Source organism: Eleutherodactylus coqui, chromosome 1 (assembly GCF_035609145.1).
Source record: "Eleutherodactylus coqui strain aEleCoq1 chromosome 1, aEleCoq1.hap1, whole genome shotgun sequence".
Lineage (NCBI taxonomy): Eukaryota > Metazoa > Chordata > Amphibia > Anura > Eleutherodactylidae > Eleutherodactylus > Eleutherodactylus coqui.
Window position 1 is genome coordinate 464,864,479 of NC_089837.1, and position 18,481 is coordinate 464,882,959.

The window sequence follows — 18,481 nt, forward strand, 5'->3', positions numbered from 1 at the left end:
CACTTAGTAGGTGTGAGGTGACTTATAAGGCCATACATGTTCTTCTAGGAAATTTATGCAAATGTGAAGATGTTACAATACCTCTACAGCACCTATTAGAAGACAGCATCCCAACAAGTCATTGTCAGATCTTTTAACAAGCCTTCTAACAATGAGTGGGAATATAAGCCAAATCCAGAGTCTTCTTAAGCAGGAAAAGATAACCATGCACAGACAGACTGGGGTTCTGCCCCTCATCAGTGTGCAGTAGGTTCCTTTCTAATCAATGGCGCTGTGAAGGCATTGTTCCATTTCTCCATTTGCATAAATTTCCCAGAGGAGCATGCATGTTAGAAGTCTCATCACACCTACTAAGTGCTCTCCCTAAGGAGAAGCTTTACCCCTTATGACCTACATCATAGGCCTCTCACACAGCCAAGCCAGAAACCTACAGCACACTAAAACCCCAAAACAGTTTGTCCGTACATGGAAATATTTTCCTTCTGGAGAAGCCTCTGGCTTTGGCTTATATTCCCAGTCATTGTTACAAGGCTTCTTAAAAGGTCTGATATTGACTTGCAGAAACGCTGCCTTCTAATGGATAGGCATTGTTCCAATAGCCACCATATGGTACTGACACAAAGAACTTCTCTTGGCAATTCCAGTTGATCGTGGCGAAGGGAAGTAGGTAGCTGGACCTAGTGCAATCAGTTGATCACTGTTGAGGATATCCTACAGTAATTGGTTGAAATCCAGTACCAACCAAAGTACAACTTTATTTCATTAACAGGTATACTTGTTAAGCATGGATGCTTATGTGGCTCAAGACACTATGGCTCCCAGCTATGACTAAGAGTCCTATTGAATTAAAATGCGTTAGAATCCGTGCTTGACAAGTGTACCTTTAAATGATGTAAATAAAGCTGTGATTTTAATTTTTTTCAATGCTGGACTTCAACCAATTACTACAAGATATGTTTTGCAGTTTGGAACCGACCATACCATTTGTGCACCCTCCCTGTATCATTTCAGCACTGATGCACATAGTAGAGAAGTTGCCCTAAGTGCACTGACTTTAATTACTGCTTTTCTATAGTTGATCACTGCAGATTAACCCTTTCCAATCCACTGTCTGACGTCTAAAGACATTATGATTTAAGGCTGTACAGCTCCGATGTTGGAAGACGTCCGTCAGGGTTCTCTTACTGTATATTGCCAGCCTCTCTGCTGTCGGGGCCTATCCAATATGTCACCTCATGCAGTACTGGCTTTAGCCAGTAGATAGCGCCGTTTTATAACAGCAGAAAAAAAGTAAGCCCCCGAGGAAAACCTGAATACAAATTGGATTGGAAAGGGTTAAAGGGATTCTCCAGTCGTAAACTATTATCTTCAGGACAGGTCATCAATAGTAGATCAGTGAGGGTCTGCCACCCGGGTTCCCCTCTGCTCAGCTATTCGCTGGGCCAGTGCCCTCATGAACCTGCGTCATTTCTGCAGAAGGCAGACTGCTTCCTTCTCACTGCAGTTGCCAGGATTGGTATTACAGGCAAAGATGCCATTCACTTCAATTGCATGTAATACCAAGGCAGACCACTGCAGTGAGAATGATGCTGTCTGCTTTCTGCAGAAATCAACTCAGTGCATGAGCACATTGGCCTGGCGAATAGCTGATGAGAGGGGGGTCCTTGGCAGCAGACCCCCGCTGATCTACTATTGATGACCTATCCTATGCATAGGCCACCAATAGTTTACAACTGGACAATCCCTGTAATTCTAGTTTAAGGGCTAAAGAAGGAACCATTTCATTTGGGTTACACATATTAGTGTATCATTTGTATTATTAGTCTCATCTAGAACAAGCAAAAATAAATTGGATTTTCCTTTGATTACTACAATGGTGCAAACTAACAAACTTTTGCAAAGTCTGCAGTAAGGCCCCAACCTTAGAAGTACATTACATTAGTCCATAGATACATACTACTGTAACACTGACCTTGACATGGGTAACCACATTCACAGAACCCTTCCATATAATGTACCAAGACGTGCCTTTATCACCTTGGCTAAACACTGTAGAGTAAAACACATGTTTTATATCTATTGCATAATGGGAAATAACTATAGAAAGTTATAATCCCTATAAACCATTATAAGCTCTAAAATCGTTGTTCATAAGAGTTCTGCTCAGTCTCTCAGTGCAAATTTGCATATTATTCAACAGAATGCTAAACTGGTACAGATTTTGCCACAGATTTGGACATGGAATTAGCGTCAAAATCCATGGCGAAATTCCACAGGCTTTAGTAATAGTTGGAGCTTTACTATAAAGGGGTTTTCAGCACTAAACTGCTGATGACCTGTCCTCAGAATACGTCATCAGTACTTGATCAGCAGCAGTAGTTGAGCTCCCACCCATCACCTGACTGAAGTGGTCATGAGTGCCTGGTATTGACTGAGTGCCATGGCCTCTTCAATTAATACCAGGCATAGCACCATACATTGTATAGCAGCTGTGACTGCTATGTCAGCTCAATCCCATTCACTTGAATGGGAATGAGCTGCTCTAAGCTGCCATATGACCAGTGAATGTGACAAATGTTGAGCAAGTATTGAAATAATCAAGTTTGGAGTGACCGATACAATTTTCAAAAAGAATTGTGAATCGAGGCTCCTGATTCTGCCTTGGGTTAAAAGCAATGAGAGTAAAAATCAGGTTCTCTCATTTGGCCTCCAAAATATTACTTGAAAAACACTAGAGGTGGTGGTGGTGGCAGTGGTGGCCCTGTATTCAGCACTGAGAGCCTGTAGTGGTGGGGTCCTAGGCTCGAGCGAGTATTGTCCTTAGCGAGTACATGCCCGCTCGGAAGAAAAGATAAGGGTGCCGACGCGGGTGAGCGGTGAGTTGCAGGAGTGAGCAGGGGGGAACAGAGGGGAGAGAGAGATCTCCCCTACATTCCTCCCCGCTCTCCTCCGCCGGCACCCGAATCTTTTCTTCCGAGCGGGCAGGTACTCGCTAAGGACAATACTCGCTCAAGTAATTGTCCTTAGCGAGTATGCTCGCTCATCCCTAGTCAGATTCAAACCTAGAACACCAGCACTGTAAGGCAGCAGTGCTAAGCCAACACACCTTTTGTCATTTTTTGCTAAAAATCAGATTTATTGCCCGCTGATCATAATGAGCAACACTACATGTGAGATCATATACCTGAGGATATGGTCATGGGTGTGCCACAACCTCTTCAGAGGCTAATCAGCGTGTCTCCTGAGTGGTGGACCCTGCTGATCAACTATTGATAACCTATTCTGACTCGTTTGACTCAGATTCCATGGGATGCCATATTACGGAGCGGATTTCTCTTAAAATCATTACTTTTAAAGGAGAATATGTAAGGGGGGTTAAACCCCTTTGATGTGCCTGTCTGTATAGGGTGGATTTGTGTATGTTGGAGGACCTTCAGGGAGAGAGGTGCATGCAAACAAGGTAAAATACAAATGCATGATGTTATGACAAATTATTATGCAATGTTTAAGTATCCAAATGCTCCTATGGAGGGGCACCATGTAAATACCATTCCTGTTCCTATATGGATGCACCCTATGACTGCAAACGCATGAACTCTATGCACTCTTATATAGCCTCTTTGTATGGCTTGTCCTGTGCACGAAGCCTTAAACTAACCATGACCCCACTTTAGATAAGAGATCCACTATAAAAACACTTACACACTGTTCCAGCTTTTGCATGAGATTCAAATACCAGAACCGACGCCAACTCCTTCTTCACCTGAAAGAAAAACACAAAATAGCTGGTTGATTTTTAAAGGGTGCTTAATTTTTTGATGCACTGAACCAGTAAAAAGTGGTTGCATCCTAGGAAAATCATATATCGCCTATCCATGGGATACTTGATATATAGTTGATCGATGGCAGTCTAACTGCAGGGAGCCCGGCACTCATTATAATAGTGAATGGAGTGGTCATATGCAAGTGTAAGCACTGCTCCATTGGCTTCTATGGGGATAGAAGAGATAGCCGATCGCTGTGCATGCTATTTCCCTAAACAGTGAGTGGAGCCGTGGTCAAGCATGTGCACCACTGCTCCAAGCTCACGGAAGACTTAGTGTGTACCATTCTCAACATCCTTCACTGTCCCAGGAGATTGTATGGATAACTGATTAAAGATTTTCTTGGGATAACCTCTTTATATGGGTATTCCCATGATGGGGTACTTTTTTCAGTTTTGACCCATCCACTGGATGGGTGAAAACTGATAGATCAGTGGGGGGTCCTACTGCTTGGACCCCCACCAATACTGAGAACAATGGACCCTTGTCCTGTATTTCACAGTTCATGATCAATTCTCCCATATTGGTAGTGTAGTGGCGAATGGGCAGCGGCTCCTTTCCTCTCAATGCAAATAGACAGCTGAGCGCTACACTCTGTTATTTTTGTCTGCTCTTCTACGTAACTGCGGCTCCATTCTCTTTAATGGTGCAGACAGATAGCCACGCACAGTGCTTGTCTATTTCCGTCATTGCCATTGAAATGAATGGAGTGGCACTGCTCCATTCATTTCAATGGGGCTGATGAAGGGTCATCTGTCTGCAGCATTGAGAGGAACGGAGCTGCTGCATTCTTTTAGATGTTAGCAATGGTTTAATTCTTAATTTTAGGTATTAATAATAGTTGACTATTACAATTCAGCAATTTCTCTGAAACAACAGTGAATACTAACCGAGTTAGAAAGGTGGGAAAGTGCCTTTATATGAAGTAACTCTTCAAATATCACCTCAAGCTCTTCTTCAGTGCGCTGACAAGGACTAGAAACAGTAAAAGCAAACATCCAGTAAAAATATGATATGTATACAATATCTGCTTTTATCTGTGGGGTTTCCCATGTTAATAGTGTGGTCTGCAGCATTATTGTTGCTATCAAGAATACTGGAACTCTGATAAAATCATCATGAAAGCAATTATGAGGTTATGGAATTTTGGAGTATTTCTTTGCACTAGTGTTGCTCGTCTTGATTGGCCGAGCAATAACATAGCCCAGATTGTAGAAAAATCAAATTGGGTAAATCCCTGTACTGATGTGTGAAGGGGACCTACAGGGCAGGTGTACAGTCAACTTACGGCTTGCGCAGAATCATTGTCAGTAACGCTGCTGGTCCGAGCTGCGCAAGGAACACCAGAGATTCTTGAAGTTCGTCTTCGGTGTCGCGATCACTGAGCGCTGGCTCTAAAAACACGTCAACTTTAAAGAATCTGTAAAACTGTGAATCCTTATCCTGGAAATTTGGTTCTTGCTTCACTGCAACAAAATGATACATTTCTTAATGAGTAATGTACTGGTGCTGTCGTAAGCACTGAATATTATTTAGGACCCCCTCTCCCAGTCACCCGGTTTCCTACACTTCCCCCCCCCCCCCCCCCCCCCGTCAGTCAACTGTCAGAATTTTTTTTTAAAAAGGACTATACTCACCTCTTTCTCCCATGATGGCTGACTCCCTCAATGTCCCTTGGCTCCTCGGTCCTCCATTCACTTCCTGGTGTGGTCATATAATCTGATCATATGACCACTGCTGGTTGACTGCAGTGGTCACTTAGTCAAAGATCATGTGACTGGCTGCAGGGGGAACCACAGGGACTGCAGCAGCAGAGAAGAGGAGTGAAGAGGTGAGTATTTTATTGCACTGGGGCCACAGAAGGGGGATTTTTACTACTGAGGGGAACACACTCTGGACCTAACTGCTGGGAGGGGCAAACATAGGGGGAACCTAACTACTGTGAGGGGGCAAAAAAAATGGAATACTAACTACTGGGGGCACAAAGGGGAAGCCTAACTACTGTGAAGGGCAAAGAAAGGGGGAGCCCAACTATTGGGGAAGAGGGGAAAGGGGGAACTTAACAATTCTGGGGGGTAAAGAAAGGGGGAACCTAACTACTGGGGGCAAAAAGGGGAAGCCTTACTACTGTAGAGGGCAAAGAAAAGGAAAGCCTAAGTTCTGGGGGGCAAAGAAAGGTGAAACCTAACAACTGTGAGGGGAAAAAAGGGAGGCCTAACTTTGGGGTTTGGGGGAGGAGGAACCTAACAATGGTGGTGGTGGGGGGGGGGGGGAGGGGGAACAAGAAGGGAGCCTAACTATTGTGGGGACAAAAAAGACAAAGCCTAACTACAATAAAGCATCTAAAGGGCTATTTGTTGCTACAGGTGATAAGCCACTGGAAGGAGTGTTTAGTAACAGGTTATTCCGATCCCCTATGAAATAAACTTTTGAACCTAGCATGCATGTGTATGGGGGTCAGGAGAGACAGCTATGTAAAGTGTCCCATATATCCTTCATCTCATCTGCTACAGCATTTCATGGTCACCACTTTGCTGTAGAGAGAAAATGAAGAATTATAATTGGTGATTAGACGAGATTATTGTGCCAGAGTATTGTGCCCGGAGTTGTGAAGCCAGTTTGTTATGTGCAGATGTCTATTGAGTGCTTATTAAACCCATGTTCAGCATATGAAGTATCCTGATACTTACCATGTACCAGAGCTCCCTCATCTACCAGCACCTGCCATATTCCGACAGCCTGGCTGCGTGACAGCAGACCGGGGCTAATGCCAATTAACCAGTCCACAAGCTCTTTTCCTGAGCAGCACTGCCTGTGGGTAAAGAGTGACAAGATCAGAAGGGTTACTTTTCCACATCATCATTGTCCAGTATGAGAGCCATTATACATTGTATTGCAAGAAGCCTTAAAGGGGGGTTTCCAGGCAATTTTAATTGATGACCTATCCTCATAAGGTCATGAAGAATTGATGGGGTGGAGTCCGGTGTTTGGGACCTCGCTCAATTAGCTGTTCAGGCACCCACAGTCACGGCAAAATACAGAGGGTACAAAGTGGAAGTTGATTGCCTTCACCCCTGTGTAGTAGCCAGTACTAATAATTGCAGGCGCAGTTCCGTTAAAATTAATACACAGGGATTGGAGCAATCTGCTTCCGCTCCGTACCCTCTGTGTTTTGCCAGCGACTATGGGTGCCTGAACAGCTGATCGGTGGGGTCTCACATGGAAGACCCCAGCCAATCAACTATTGATGACCGATCCTGAGCATAAGTAGTCAATAAAAATGGGCAGGAAACCCCTTTTAAAGAATATAAAGATAAGGTGACTGACATCAAATAAGCTATTCATAAAGGAACAGTTACAAAAGTAAGAATTACACATGATTAACCCCCAAAGGACATGGAGGGATGGAAGGCTGAGTCAACCTTGAGCCAGATACCTGAACCATGCAGGGATAGAACTCACAACCTTCAGGTCATGAGCATTTCTGCTGCCTTTACACTCTGCACCACACAAGGCTTGTTACATGACTTAATACATTTTTGGTTTTAACTTTCTATGGCAAACACCAGAAGAGTCATAAGTAATCTGTGGCGTTCCTATATCTAGGGTCAAGGTCTGTGTCTCTTTGCACCACTTCCAGTCATTGGAGAAATGTGAATTGTGAACTGGATTAGTAATGTGTGAGCTGTTTAACCCATTATAATGTTTGGATGTTTTTCAGTGCATAACATGTAGCTGTTATTTAGATTGAAGACATTTTCTAGTTGCAAACTATTGATGGCCTGTCCTCACCACAGATCACCAATAGTAGATCAGCGGAGGTCTGTTGCCCAGGACCCCCACCAATTAACTGTTCACTGGACTGGTGCTCTAGTGCACTGAGATTTCTTCAGTGCACAGATGGCTCCGTCCTTATTGCAGTGGTAAGGCTTGGTATTGCAGGCCAAACTTACTTTTATTGTTATTGGAATTTTGCCTGCAATACCAAGCCTGGCCACGACAGTGGGAACAGAGCTGTCTGTTTCCTATAGAAATCAACTCTGTGCACAGGTGAACCAGCCCGGCAAACAGCTGATCGAGGGGGGTCCTGAGGATAGGCCATCAATAGTTTACAACTGGATAACCCATTTATTTTTTTAAGCAGAATGTGCAAAAATTCAACTCTGCCTTTGTGTTTATGTGTTTTTGTTCTGTAGCTATCAAAATACATTAAACTATGTTTTAAATATATTGTATTGGCCCTTACACTTAAAGGGGTTGGACCACAATTTACTTCTATAATCTCTTCATAGGAGAGGTGATAAAACTCTGATAGATGGGGGTCTCACTGCAGCATCAGTCCATTCAATCTCCTCCACACTGATGGGGGAGCAGTGAGCCCGCAGTAACAAGAGGAGGGGGACACGGGACCCCTGGTCTCGGATTTCGTGCAGGTCTGAACATTGAGTTGCCTACTGATCAGACTTGTCACCTATCAATTGTGGTACAATTGCTTTAAGAGAAGATTAATGGATAGATGTGAATGTGTTGTATGATTTCTGTCAGGAAGGGTATCGTTTCTCCATAGGGAGACACCTAGATGGTGTGAGGAGACTTATAACGCCATCCATGGTACTCTGGGGAATATGCAAATGAGAAAATGGAACAATACCTCTGCAGTGCCACCTATTGGAAGGCAGCATTCCTGCAAGTCAATGTCAGACCTTTTAACAAGTCTTATAACATTGACTGTGAATGTTTTATGATTTCTATTACTGCTTTCTTTTTATTAAGGTCTTGTTTAATCGTTGTTCAGTCTTTAGCAAATTGTTTGTCTTTATAGGAGGACTTTTACTATTAAATGTTATTTTTATACAAGTCTCTACAAAGGGAAAACGACAAATTGGCAGGTTGTTGTGAGAAAAGGATTTGTGCACTCTTCTGCCACTAGATGGGGCACTTTACATAAGCAGTGACAGACTGCAGGCTGATAGGGTTAATCTTTGAATCGCATGAACTTTGGCTCATGAAAGCATGGTTACTAATAACAGCTACAGGTTAGGGACAATTATAATTCACACCCTTCAATGGATGAACATTTTTCTGTACTATTGTGTAACAGTAAATCACATTGAGTTCATTATGGAGGAGAGAATCGGTGGGGTAATATGCTGTTATGCAGCAGGAACAAGATATTTCTACAAAATGCTGGTAGATCCAATGTTCACAGATTCTCTCACCTGGAACTATAATAATCATCATCATTCTTGTAACTGATCTCATTTCCACAACTGCCGGCCATTGGAACCAAGATGCTAAACTATCTATTCTCAGTAAGGTTTGCAGGTATGCGAGGGCGGGGAGGCAAAACACTAAATTACACAATGATCATCTCCAGGATAAAATGCAAAGTGCTCCATCCAAGGTCTCCCAGGACTCAACTTTCCTCAATAAAGGCCTTTTTAGACGGAATGCTTTCATTCAAAAAATCGTTCAAACAAGCGAAAGTGAACAATAATTGTTCAGTCTAAGGGCTCAGTCAGACGAGCGTGTGTTTTGCACACGTATAATGCACGCTTCTAGAAGTACCAATGGGTTCAAATATCAGCGTTCATATGCTCAGAATTTGAAGTGTAAAACAGTGCGCACCTAAAAAAGATAGGACATAGGTGCGTTTTGCCGAACTTTCCATTGACTCCTAAGGGAGCAGGAGTTAATGGAAACTCCTGCGCTGCAAATAGCTTCCCCGCTGCTTACAGCAGGGCATTTAAAAGGGGCTTCTGGCCAGAAGCCCCTTTTAAACCTTTCCAATCCAATTTGTATTCTGCTTTTCCTAGGGGGCTTACTCTTTATCTACTGTTATACAATAGTGCTATCTGCTGGCTAAATCCAGTACTGCATGAGGTGACACATTGGATAGGCTCCGACGGCAGAGAGGCTGGCAATATACAGTAAGAGAACCCCGACAGACGTCTTCCAACATCAGAGCTGTACAGCCTTAAATCATAATGTCTTTATACATCAGACAGTGGATTGGAGAGGGTTAAATGTCCCACTGTTAACCTCTTAGTCCCCACAGGGATGATGGGACTCCCCGAGGGTTCCATTAATCCATGCCTGGGAGTCCCCTCATCACTAAACACTGCGACAGCACTGTCACAGTGTTCAATGATGAGGGGACTGCAGTGGGGGAAAAAAATATTATACATCAACTGGCAGCGCTGTCAGGTTCCAGCACGTCTTCTCCCTAGCGCTCTTTTGTATCATCTTTTTAAAATACCCGCCTCCTGGAAGCACTGACCTTGATTGGCTGAAAGCAGGGACCAATCACAGCCATTCAATAATATTTCAAGCTCTTCCCCTAAAATCATCGCTGAGGGGGTTCAAGGGGATGAAGCGGGTCACGCGACAGCGAACATATATGCACTCATACCCATGTGCGGCCGCTCTAAGGGTGTATTTACACAAACGCTTTTCCTGTGTGAGCTCCATCCAATATCAATATGGATGAAACTCGAACTGGAAAATAACACATTAATTTCTTTGGCCTAATTTACATGAGCGTGTTTTGCAGGACAAATGTTTTACTCTTTAACGTCACAGTATGAGGACTCTACCTGTGATTACGAAAATGGTGTTTTCTATCACGCATCAGTGTTGGGGACATGGTAAGCAGATAAGTCCGCAGAACCTTGGCTGCTCTCCAAACTTTGTGTGACACCACCTGGAGGAACAGAAAGGAATGTCATGTCGGGGCAATTAATAATACATCATGAAGATAGGCGATATGATGTGTGCTTAGCAATAATCCAATTTCCATTGAAAGCAAACAAAGCGTTCACAACCAGAGAACCGATACTGATATGGTATGCAATAATGTATCATGGTGCTACTCCTACTACAGCCACAATGTTGTCACTAGCAGGTCAGTGGTTAGCACTGTTGTCTTATGGTGCTGAGGTTGAGTTCAAATCCTGGCAAGGACAATACGGTACGGACAACTATCACTTTTATATACTTTCAATTTGAATTTGAGAAAAAGTTAAACTTTGGTCTAGGCAGGGGTTACGCAAATGTAAAATAACCACGTATTACGCAGGCAATCAAATACATCGCCTTAGGCTGGTTCTCTCACATTTGTATGTAGGAATTGCTTAATACACAAGCACAAAATAAAAAGAATGCAACATGTTCTATTTTACTGTGTATTATGTGCGAGAGAGACCATTGTTTTCTACATTGTTTTCTACATTGTGGCTCCACAGCGGTACACCCTGCGTGACTCATGCAGGGTTTTTACGCTTACAGCCTTGTGAGCCTGGCCTAAGGCTCATAGAAACATAAAAACCATTAGGGAATCCTGGTTATGAGGTATATACATAGTTGGCCAGTGCTGAATTATAATGAGCAGTGTTAATTAACCTTTTTTGAAAGTACAGATAGTCCCTTATTTAAGGCCCATTCACACCAGCCGATGATCGCTAAAAAATCGCTAATCGGCGATTGTTTTAGCGTTCAGCAGCGTGTCTAAATGTGCGCCCATCGTGTGCTTTTTGGGCACTGCTAGTTGATCGTTAAATTCAGCAGTTCTCCACGGGGAGTGCTGATAGCATTGTTTCCCCGTGGAGAACAAAGGATCTGAGCGCAGATAATAGCATTGGGCTATTAACTGCATTGAGGGAAGGCCTCATTTGCACACTTAATTTCTCTTAAGTAGCTGAGTACTTTATGCAAAATGATCGCTCAAAGCTGTCACTCAAACTGTTGTTTGAGAGATCTTTGAGCCATCATCTGCTGGTGTAAATGGGCCTTTACAAACAGGTTTCATTCCAGTTAGCTGTTCATAAGTGCATTTGTTCGTACGTCCAAACGATCCTGCTCCATACTCTACCTGTAATTCCAAAAACAGGCTGCCGGCTGTTTCTTACAGCCGATAACCATCCACAACTGCTCTGATAAGCCGCGCCGCTCATAGGAGCTGTTAAACCTTTTCTTATGTTTCAAAGAGTTACCAGGTCAATTGAGCAGCGCAGCTTATCAGAACTGTTGCAGGCAGGTGTTGGCTGTAAGAAACAGCCAGCACCCGATGTTTGGGGGTCCTGCACTGCCCCCTGCGATAAGATCGTGGGATGCTGTGTAGTTGCCACGGCAATTGGGGGCCTTCTGAGAGTATGAGTGTTTGGCAATCTCCAGAGCTGTTACTGAAATGAATGGAACAAGGTGTGCATATGTATCCTTGGATCCCATTCATGTGGAACTGTTGGGACCCCCATTCTCAAGGTCAGTGGTGAATTGGGGATTACTTTTGATTTTAATATACCCCTTTAATTTGGGGTATAAACAGAATATCCTTATTTGGAATATATCATTTTATGCTATATAATGTGCAAAATATTTATGACCCACTGTAACGCTATGGATTATTTCATGCATGCAGCTTGATTTAAAGTGACTGATATCTTAGCAAATATACCTTTTTGACTCCAGGACCAAGATCACTGAGTTAAGACTTTATCCTGTAACGCTGGGTTTAAGTCAGTACTTTGTGCTTCCATTGTTCAAGTGAATGCAATACCATCCAAGGCCACTGCAGTGTGTATGGAGCTGTGTGTTTCCAACAGCCTATCGTCTCTGAACACTAGTGCTGAGGGATCATCTGATCGACTGGGATTCTAGGCAGCGGGCCCTTATGGATCAACTATTGATGATCTATCCTGAGGATAAGTCATCAATAGTTCACTTGTGGAAAACCCCATTAATCCACCATCTTCTTAAATGTACTGGCTCAGCTGAAAACCATCCCGGGAAATTCTATTACAAAGTTAATCTGTTTTTGACTACTTTATATTTGTGGAATTTGGATTAAAAAAAGCAAAAGGTACGCTTATCAATTTCTCTGAGTCACCCCAAGCAGAATAGAATTATTTAAGCACAACAAGCCTTTGTACAGAAGAGCGCTCTGTGTTACCTGTTTCACGGTTTGGCTGTACTCCTCTTGAGATTCGATATCAGGAAGCGGGGTCTGAAAAAAAAGACAAGAAAATAATCTCCATTATATTAAAGAAAAGGGGAATAAAAGACTATTGTTTCACCAAAAGGGCACAAGAGAAATCAAAGTAACAGTTTCATCTCCTCCGGGATATTCTTAAGAATGGTACTGATTATTAACTAGTGTTAACTTGTATCACATATACAGGCACAAAGGTGAAACAAACAAATATCAACTTACGTTAAGGGAAAACTTGGCCCAGTTTGAATGGGCAAAAAAAATTTAAAATAAGGAGTTACAGTAATACAAGGAATGTACATCCTGGTTCTGGCTCGCACCAACACTCCCTCTTAGCCTGGGAGCTTGTGCACACTCATTCCTATTAATGACTATCAGGTTAGGGCAATATGACCTTTAGGCCGGTTTGTAAGAAGTAGCCAGGTGAGTCCTCCAACTGACACAGGGAGTCCCACAAAAGTAGTAAGTGAAACTGAGAATGATGCAAAATTGTCTGTAATGGCAGCAGAAACTAGAGAAGTAATAGTCACAACAGCAGCAATGCTCAATTTGGACTGGAATGACCTACAAACTAAGGTGACTCCGGTATTCACTGTACTGGTATTAAGTCTGTGGGACATGGGCAACTTTGGTAACAATCAGACAAGTTATGTTACTCAGGCATTTTTTCCTGGAACTCTACTTCTCTGGTAGTTTGGTCCAACACTACTGAGTGGCTTCCTTGCAACAATGCCCAGCTTTGTGCCCGCTAGTCAGACTCTATGCCACACTCTACTAAACCACATCTAGAAATGGAGCCCTCTATATATAGATATATGGATGACATGGCGTAAGCTATGCCACAATGCTACCCTGCCACATTTGCTGTTCCCCTGTATTTCTGTATCCAGCCCAGGATTTATAATACTATTGCATTACACAAGAAGAATGCATAAACTTTGAATAAGAATATTATAACTTAATAAAAGCACAGAAAAAAAAAGTGATGGAGGTGTCGCATACTCTCTCACAAGTTTGCTCTTCCATTTCTTTGGGCACTGTTACTCTGCCTCGTTATTGTACAATGGTTGTCTCTATAGTATATGTGGCCTTTTTACTCACACTCCAATTGTGTGAGTTGAGAAAAAGAATAAATGCAGGTTTATTGTTCATCGCTGAGGTTTAGGAAGTTCTAGAACGCCATACGTTAGTTTCTTGAAAGCAGAAAACTTTCATAGAAATATAATCCATATTTTTTTTAAACAAGCAAAATAATCTAGCATATAGTATGGAGAATTCTACTGGCTTTAATCAATTGATTTCAGGCATGTTGTATTGCTCTCTTAACACCCTGCCAGAACCATATAGGAACCAAGATGTTGCGTCCCCCGGACGTGCAACCGCAATAACACAAACAAAAGGTACAACTGTGAAAAGGAAACATAAAACTAAGGGAAATTCTCTCCCTATAGTCCCCTAGCCCGGGAGGGGGCCCTGCCTACTCGGCGGACCGATCGCTCTGACAAGTGCGAGCCCGCACGTGTGCCTGGGCCGCTGACAAGTCCCTATCAGGGAGCCCTAGCACAAAAGAAAGGCAAAACAGAAAACCAAAAAAAACAGAAAAGAACTTAGCTAGCATGGAGAGCTTCAGCCAAGATGTGTTGCTCCGTTGCTGTCCAAAGGCAACTGAAGTATTGACCAGCACAGGAGATAGTGCTGGCACCATTCAAGTAGGAACCAGGCTACTCAGCACCAGGTGCTGACTGACATTACTCCTGCAGCTACCACACCCCTCAGCTCCCGGAGAAGCAAGGGCACACCCAAAACCTGGTCTGGCCTGCAAGCAAGGTGCAGGCCTCTGAACGGCTGCAACACAAGAGAGCCAAAATTAGTGATGAAAGTACTGAAAAAAACAAAACCTGCTTTGGTCCAAACTTTGCTAAAAGTTCAGTTTGGCACAAAACCGAACTTTGGGCAGTTCATCCCTCTAAAATTCTTCCTCTTCATAATGTATTCTAAACCCTTTCCAATTCACAGTCTGACCTCCTAAAGACATTATGATTTCAGGCTGTACAGCTCCGATGTTGGAAGACATCCATCAGGGTTCTCTTACTGTATATTGCCAGCCTCTCTGCTGTCGGAGCCTATCCAATGTGTCATCTCATGCAGTACTGGCTTTAGCCAGCATATAGCGCTGTTGTATAACGGCAAAAAAAAGTGTATGCCCCCTAGGAAAACCATGATACAAATGGGACTGGAAAGGGTTAATTGTCCGGAAGCTAGCATTGTTAGCTTGTAGCGCTGGGGTCCTACCTAGGTTCAAGGACAACATCTGAAAGGAGTTTGTATGAATCTTTGTATGAGTATGAAGAAATCTACACAAACACAGGGAGAACATACTTGCAGAGTAACTAGAAACCTCAGTGCTGTAAGGTAACAGTGCTAATTACTGGAAAGAGGAAGAGGACTCTTATGGCTCCAAGACAGTTTTATACACCGGTTTTTAGGCGTTTTGGTCAAGTTCCAGTTTGGTTCTAATTAATTTGGACCAAACCAAACTTTTTACCTAAACTCAACAAAGCAGCCAACCCGAACTTTTCAAAAGTTTGCACAACATTAGCCAAGACAGAAGCAAAAGGCCTGCAATGGATATGGCAGTGCCCTAAATACTTTGGAGTTGCAGGATCCTATGTGAGTTTCTTGATAGAATTCTATATCTTGTTTTTATCTCTCTCTATGGCCTGCTGTAGATTTGTGACCTGTGTCTATAGTTGATCTTTGGATCATTTTACAAGTATGTATGATAACTGCAGATAAGATAGCAGTTGTCTACTGATAATCTACATTCATAGTGCAAGGTTCACAAAGCTAAATATCAATAGGTACATGGTATATTACCTTATACCTCACTGTTATGTCTCCTTATAAATGTTTAGCAAGTCCATGCTAACTACAGACCACACCAATATATTGGAGTCATATACCACCACAATTTTTCTGCGGATCTGAAGGCTAAAGGAAGTCCAACTTACAACCAGATGGAGGTCTCTAATAAAACCACCATTCAGTGCACAGTATACGGAACCATCAGTTGCAATATGCAAGAAATCTGTGTGAATATACCCTATTTGATCATTACAGTCACAACCTTTGTATTTCCTTTTACAAGGTCACTAATCCGCTTTTGTCTTTTAACAGCAGTCGCCTGAAGACTGACTTCTGCCTGAATGACCGCAGTATGTTTGCAGAACAAACATGTAAACTGCTTCATAGTGGTACAGGAGATATCACAAAGCTGTTATATTCCATTTTCTAACTGAATGTTGCTTTAAAAGAGGCCATCTGCCTGTCTATTGCTAAATATTTGTAGCTTTTATCTTTGAATCCTTATCAACATAATCTGGAGCAAATGAATGGAAAGCTACAGACACAACACACAAAGTCTAATACAAACAATATACATATATATTACAAAAGATTATCCTCTCCCCAAAACACTTCGAATAGGGCATTTCCTAACAAACAACATTATCTAGCTATGTGGTTTGCCGAATTGTTAAAGGGGTTGTCCAGTTGTAAAGCCATTGACAGCTTATCCACATAATAGACCATCAGTAGTAGATTAAGGTTAGAGATGAGCGAGCACCAAAATGCTCAGGTGCTCGTTACTCGAGTTGAGCTTTTTGGAATGCTTGAGAGCTCGGTTTGAGTAACGAACCCCTTTGAAGTCAATGGGAGACTTGAGCATTTATCAAGGTGCCCCATGCTCAGCATAGGGAATGGTTCTCTCTCTCTGTCTTTCTCATTTACCCGAGCACCTCGTGGTGCTCGCTCGAGTGACGAGTACTTTCAAATATGCTAATGCTCGCTCATCTCTAATTAAGGCTAATTTCCAACGTCCGTGAAACTCGGCCTGATATTGTGCTCGGGAATGTATGATTTTCCTGTGAATGCAAGGCATTTTTGAGGATCGACAAGTGTTTCCCATTGTTTTCAATAGGAAACCTCGCATGGCATCGCTCTCGCATGCACCTCACATGCTGGGAAATGCTTTTCCTGGCCCCATCCCACAATGCACAAATCTTGTTTAATTGTCTCGGCCATGTGAAAGCAACCTAACAGGGGTCTGCTACTCAGAAACCCAGCTCATCAGCTGTCCGCTGGGCCACTGCAGAAATCAACCCAATGCATGAACACACCGGCCCAGTGAACAGTTTTTCATCGGGTAAACCAGGGGGCAGAGCCCTGCTAATCTACTACTGATGGGCTGTCCTAAGGATAGGCCATCAGTAGTTTGCAACAGTAGTTTGGACGTCAGTAGTTTAAGGACTTTAAGGACTAAAACAGTCAATCGGAAACCAGGAACGTGACCATAAATGCTGCATCATCTCAGTGTGGCCTTAAATTGATATTGACAAGTATACCAACTGCTTACTAGAGGTTTAGAGAACATAGAAAGGATTAACAGGTTTCTGTTCTTAAGCATATTATTTAATAAAAGACCTATTTAAGTCAGATAATGGATTTCCATCTTTCTTTCTGTCTAACAAGAAGGTCATTTATGGTCGATGACATAACTGTTACCTTATCTATTGAAATCTGAAAACATTTCAGAGGAACCTGGACAACTCACCAAACACATCAAGTGAACAGAAACTTTTGCTAACTCTGAAAAAAGTTACCAAGGTATTGCTTAGCTGGGTGCATGTAGCCTGAAACATATTACTTATTCGGTAAAAAAAAGTAATAAGACTTCATTAAATCAGATAACTTATTGATTAAGAAAATGAGATCTCCTTATTGGACCAGGTGTGCCACCTCTGTAAACGTGCCATGGAAGCCAACAGTGAAGATAGTGAGGACACCATTTCACATCAGGGACTGAATATTGTGTTGTCACTTTATCACTTGGAAAACTCCTTTAAAATAGGAATAAGTCATTAATTGATTTTTTTTAACAAGCCTGAAAAGCACCTTTAAAGGCCTTGTGTCAAGATGTACAGCCCCTTCCAGAATGTGGGGCCTAAGGCAAGAAGCTGATTGCCCTGGAACCATTCTGAGCATGTCCGGCAATCAGCTGATTTTGCCAGGATAAGTAACGGCCATCAACACATATTCCCTGAAGTGCAAATGTAGTATTACAAGATGGCAGAAGGTCTACCAGAATAGGAAGCTCTCTAAGGGCCACTTCACACTAGAGTTTGTACTTTCCATCTTGCTGTTACATCATGGGGGCAGCAAAACAGATGTAAAAAGTCCAAGATTTCCTGCCCTTAGAAATGCATTACAAGTGAAGACCTTCAGTTTCAATCCATTCTTGTTTTCACTGTGGAACAAAAGTGCAGATTGCTGCAATTTTGTTTCCAGTTCAACAAAAAAAACTATCTGTTTTTTTAAATTGTAGTCAATGGGATACTGAAAAAAGCCAGAAAGCAATCAGTTTTTATCCATTTGATTACATTTTGTACGGTTCCGTTTTTTTTATTTCTGCCGAAAAAATGCTAGTGGGAACTCATCCTTACACAGAAAGGGGTCCCATTGGATGATCCAGCTCTGTGACGTTCCTATGCCCTAATAGGGTTTCTGAAGAGGGGTTGAGCTCTTGGTACAAACCCTTTAAGTAAGTTGAATTGATCCCGAAATAGTTGCTAGTGTTCTTTTTCTGTCAATTAAAAGTCTGCCATTGGTGTGC

The 18,481-nt window shown here is 42.6% G+C and overlaps 2 protein-coding genes across 3 annotated transcripts in view; both read right to left on the reverse strand.

Annotated features, from left to right (window-relative positions):
- Window positions 1-18,481, reverse strand: part of LOC136584493 (twist-related protein 2-like) — a 296,978-nt gene that overhangs the window by 51,391 nt on the left and 227,106 nt on the right. The gene's annotated exons all lie outside the window — the stretch shown is intronic.
- RAPGEF3 (Rap guanine nucleotide exchange factor 3) overlaps window positions 1-18,481 on the reverse strand; it is a 75,830-nt gene that overhangs the window by 26,976 nt on the left and 30,373 nt on the right. The window contains exons 2-8 of the mRNA XM_066584317.1: window positions 12,772-12,825; window positions 10,421-10,527; window positions 6,515-6,636; window positions 5,113-5,290; window positions 4,715-4,799; window positions 3,703-3,763; window positions 1,973-2,049 (exon numbers count right to left, since the gene is read on the reverse strand). Of these exons, the coding sequence (XP_066440414.1) occupies window positions 1,973-2,049; window positions 3,703-3,763; window positions 4,715-4,799; window positions 5,113-5,290; window positions 6,515-6,636; window positions 10,421-10,527; window positions 12,772-12,825 (684 nt within the window). The remainder of the gene's footprint in view (window positions 1-1,972; window positions 2,050-3,702; window positions 3,764-4,714; window positions 4,800-5,112; window positions 5,291-6,514; window positions 6,637-10,420; window positions 10,528-12,771; window positions 12,826-18,481) is intronic.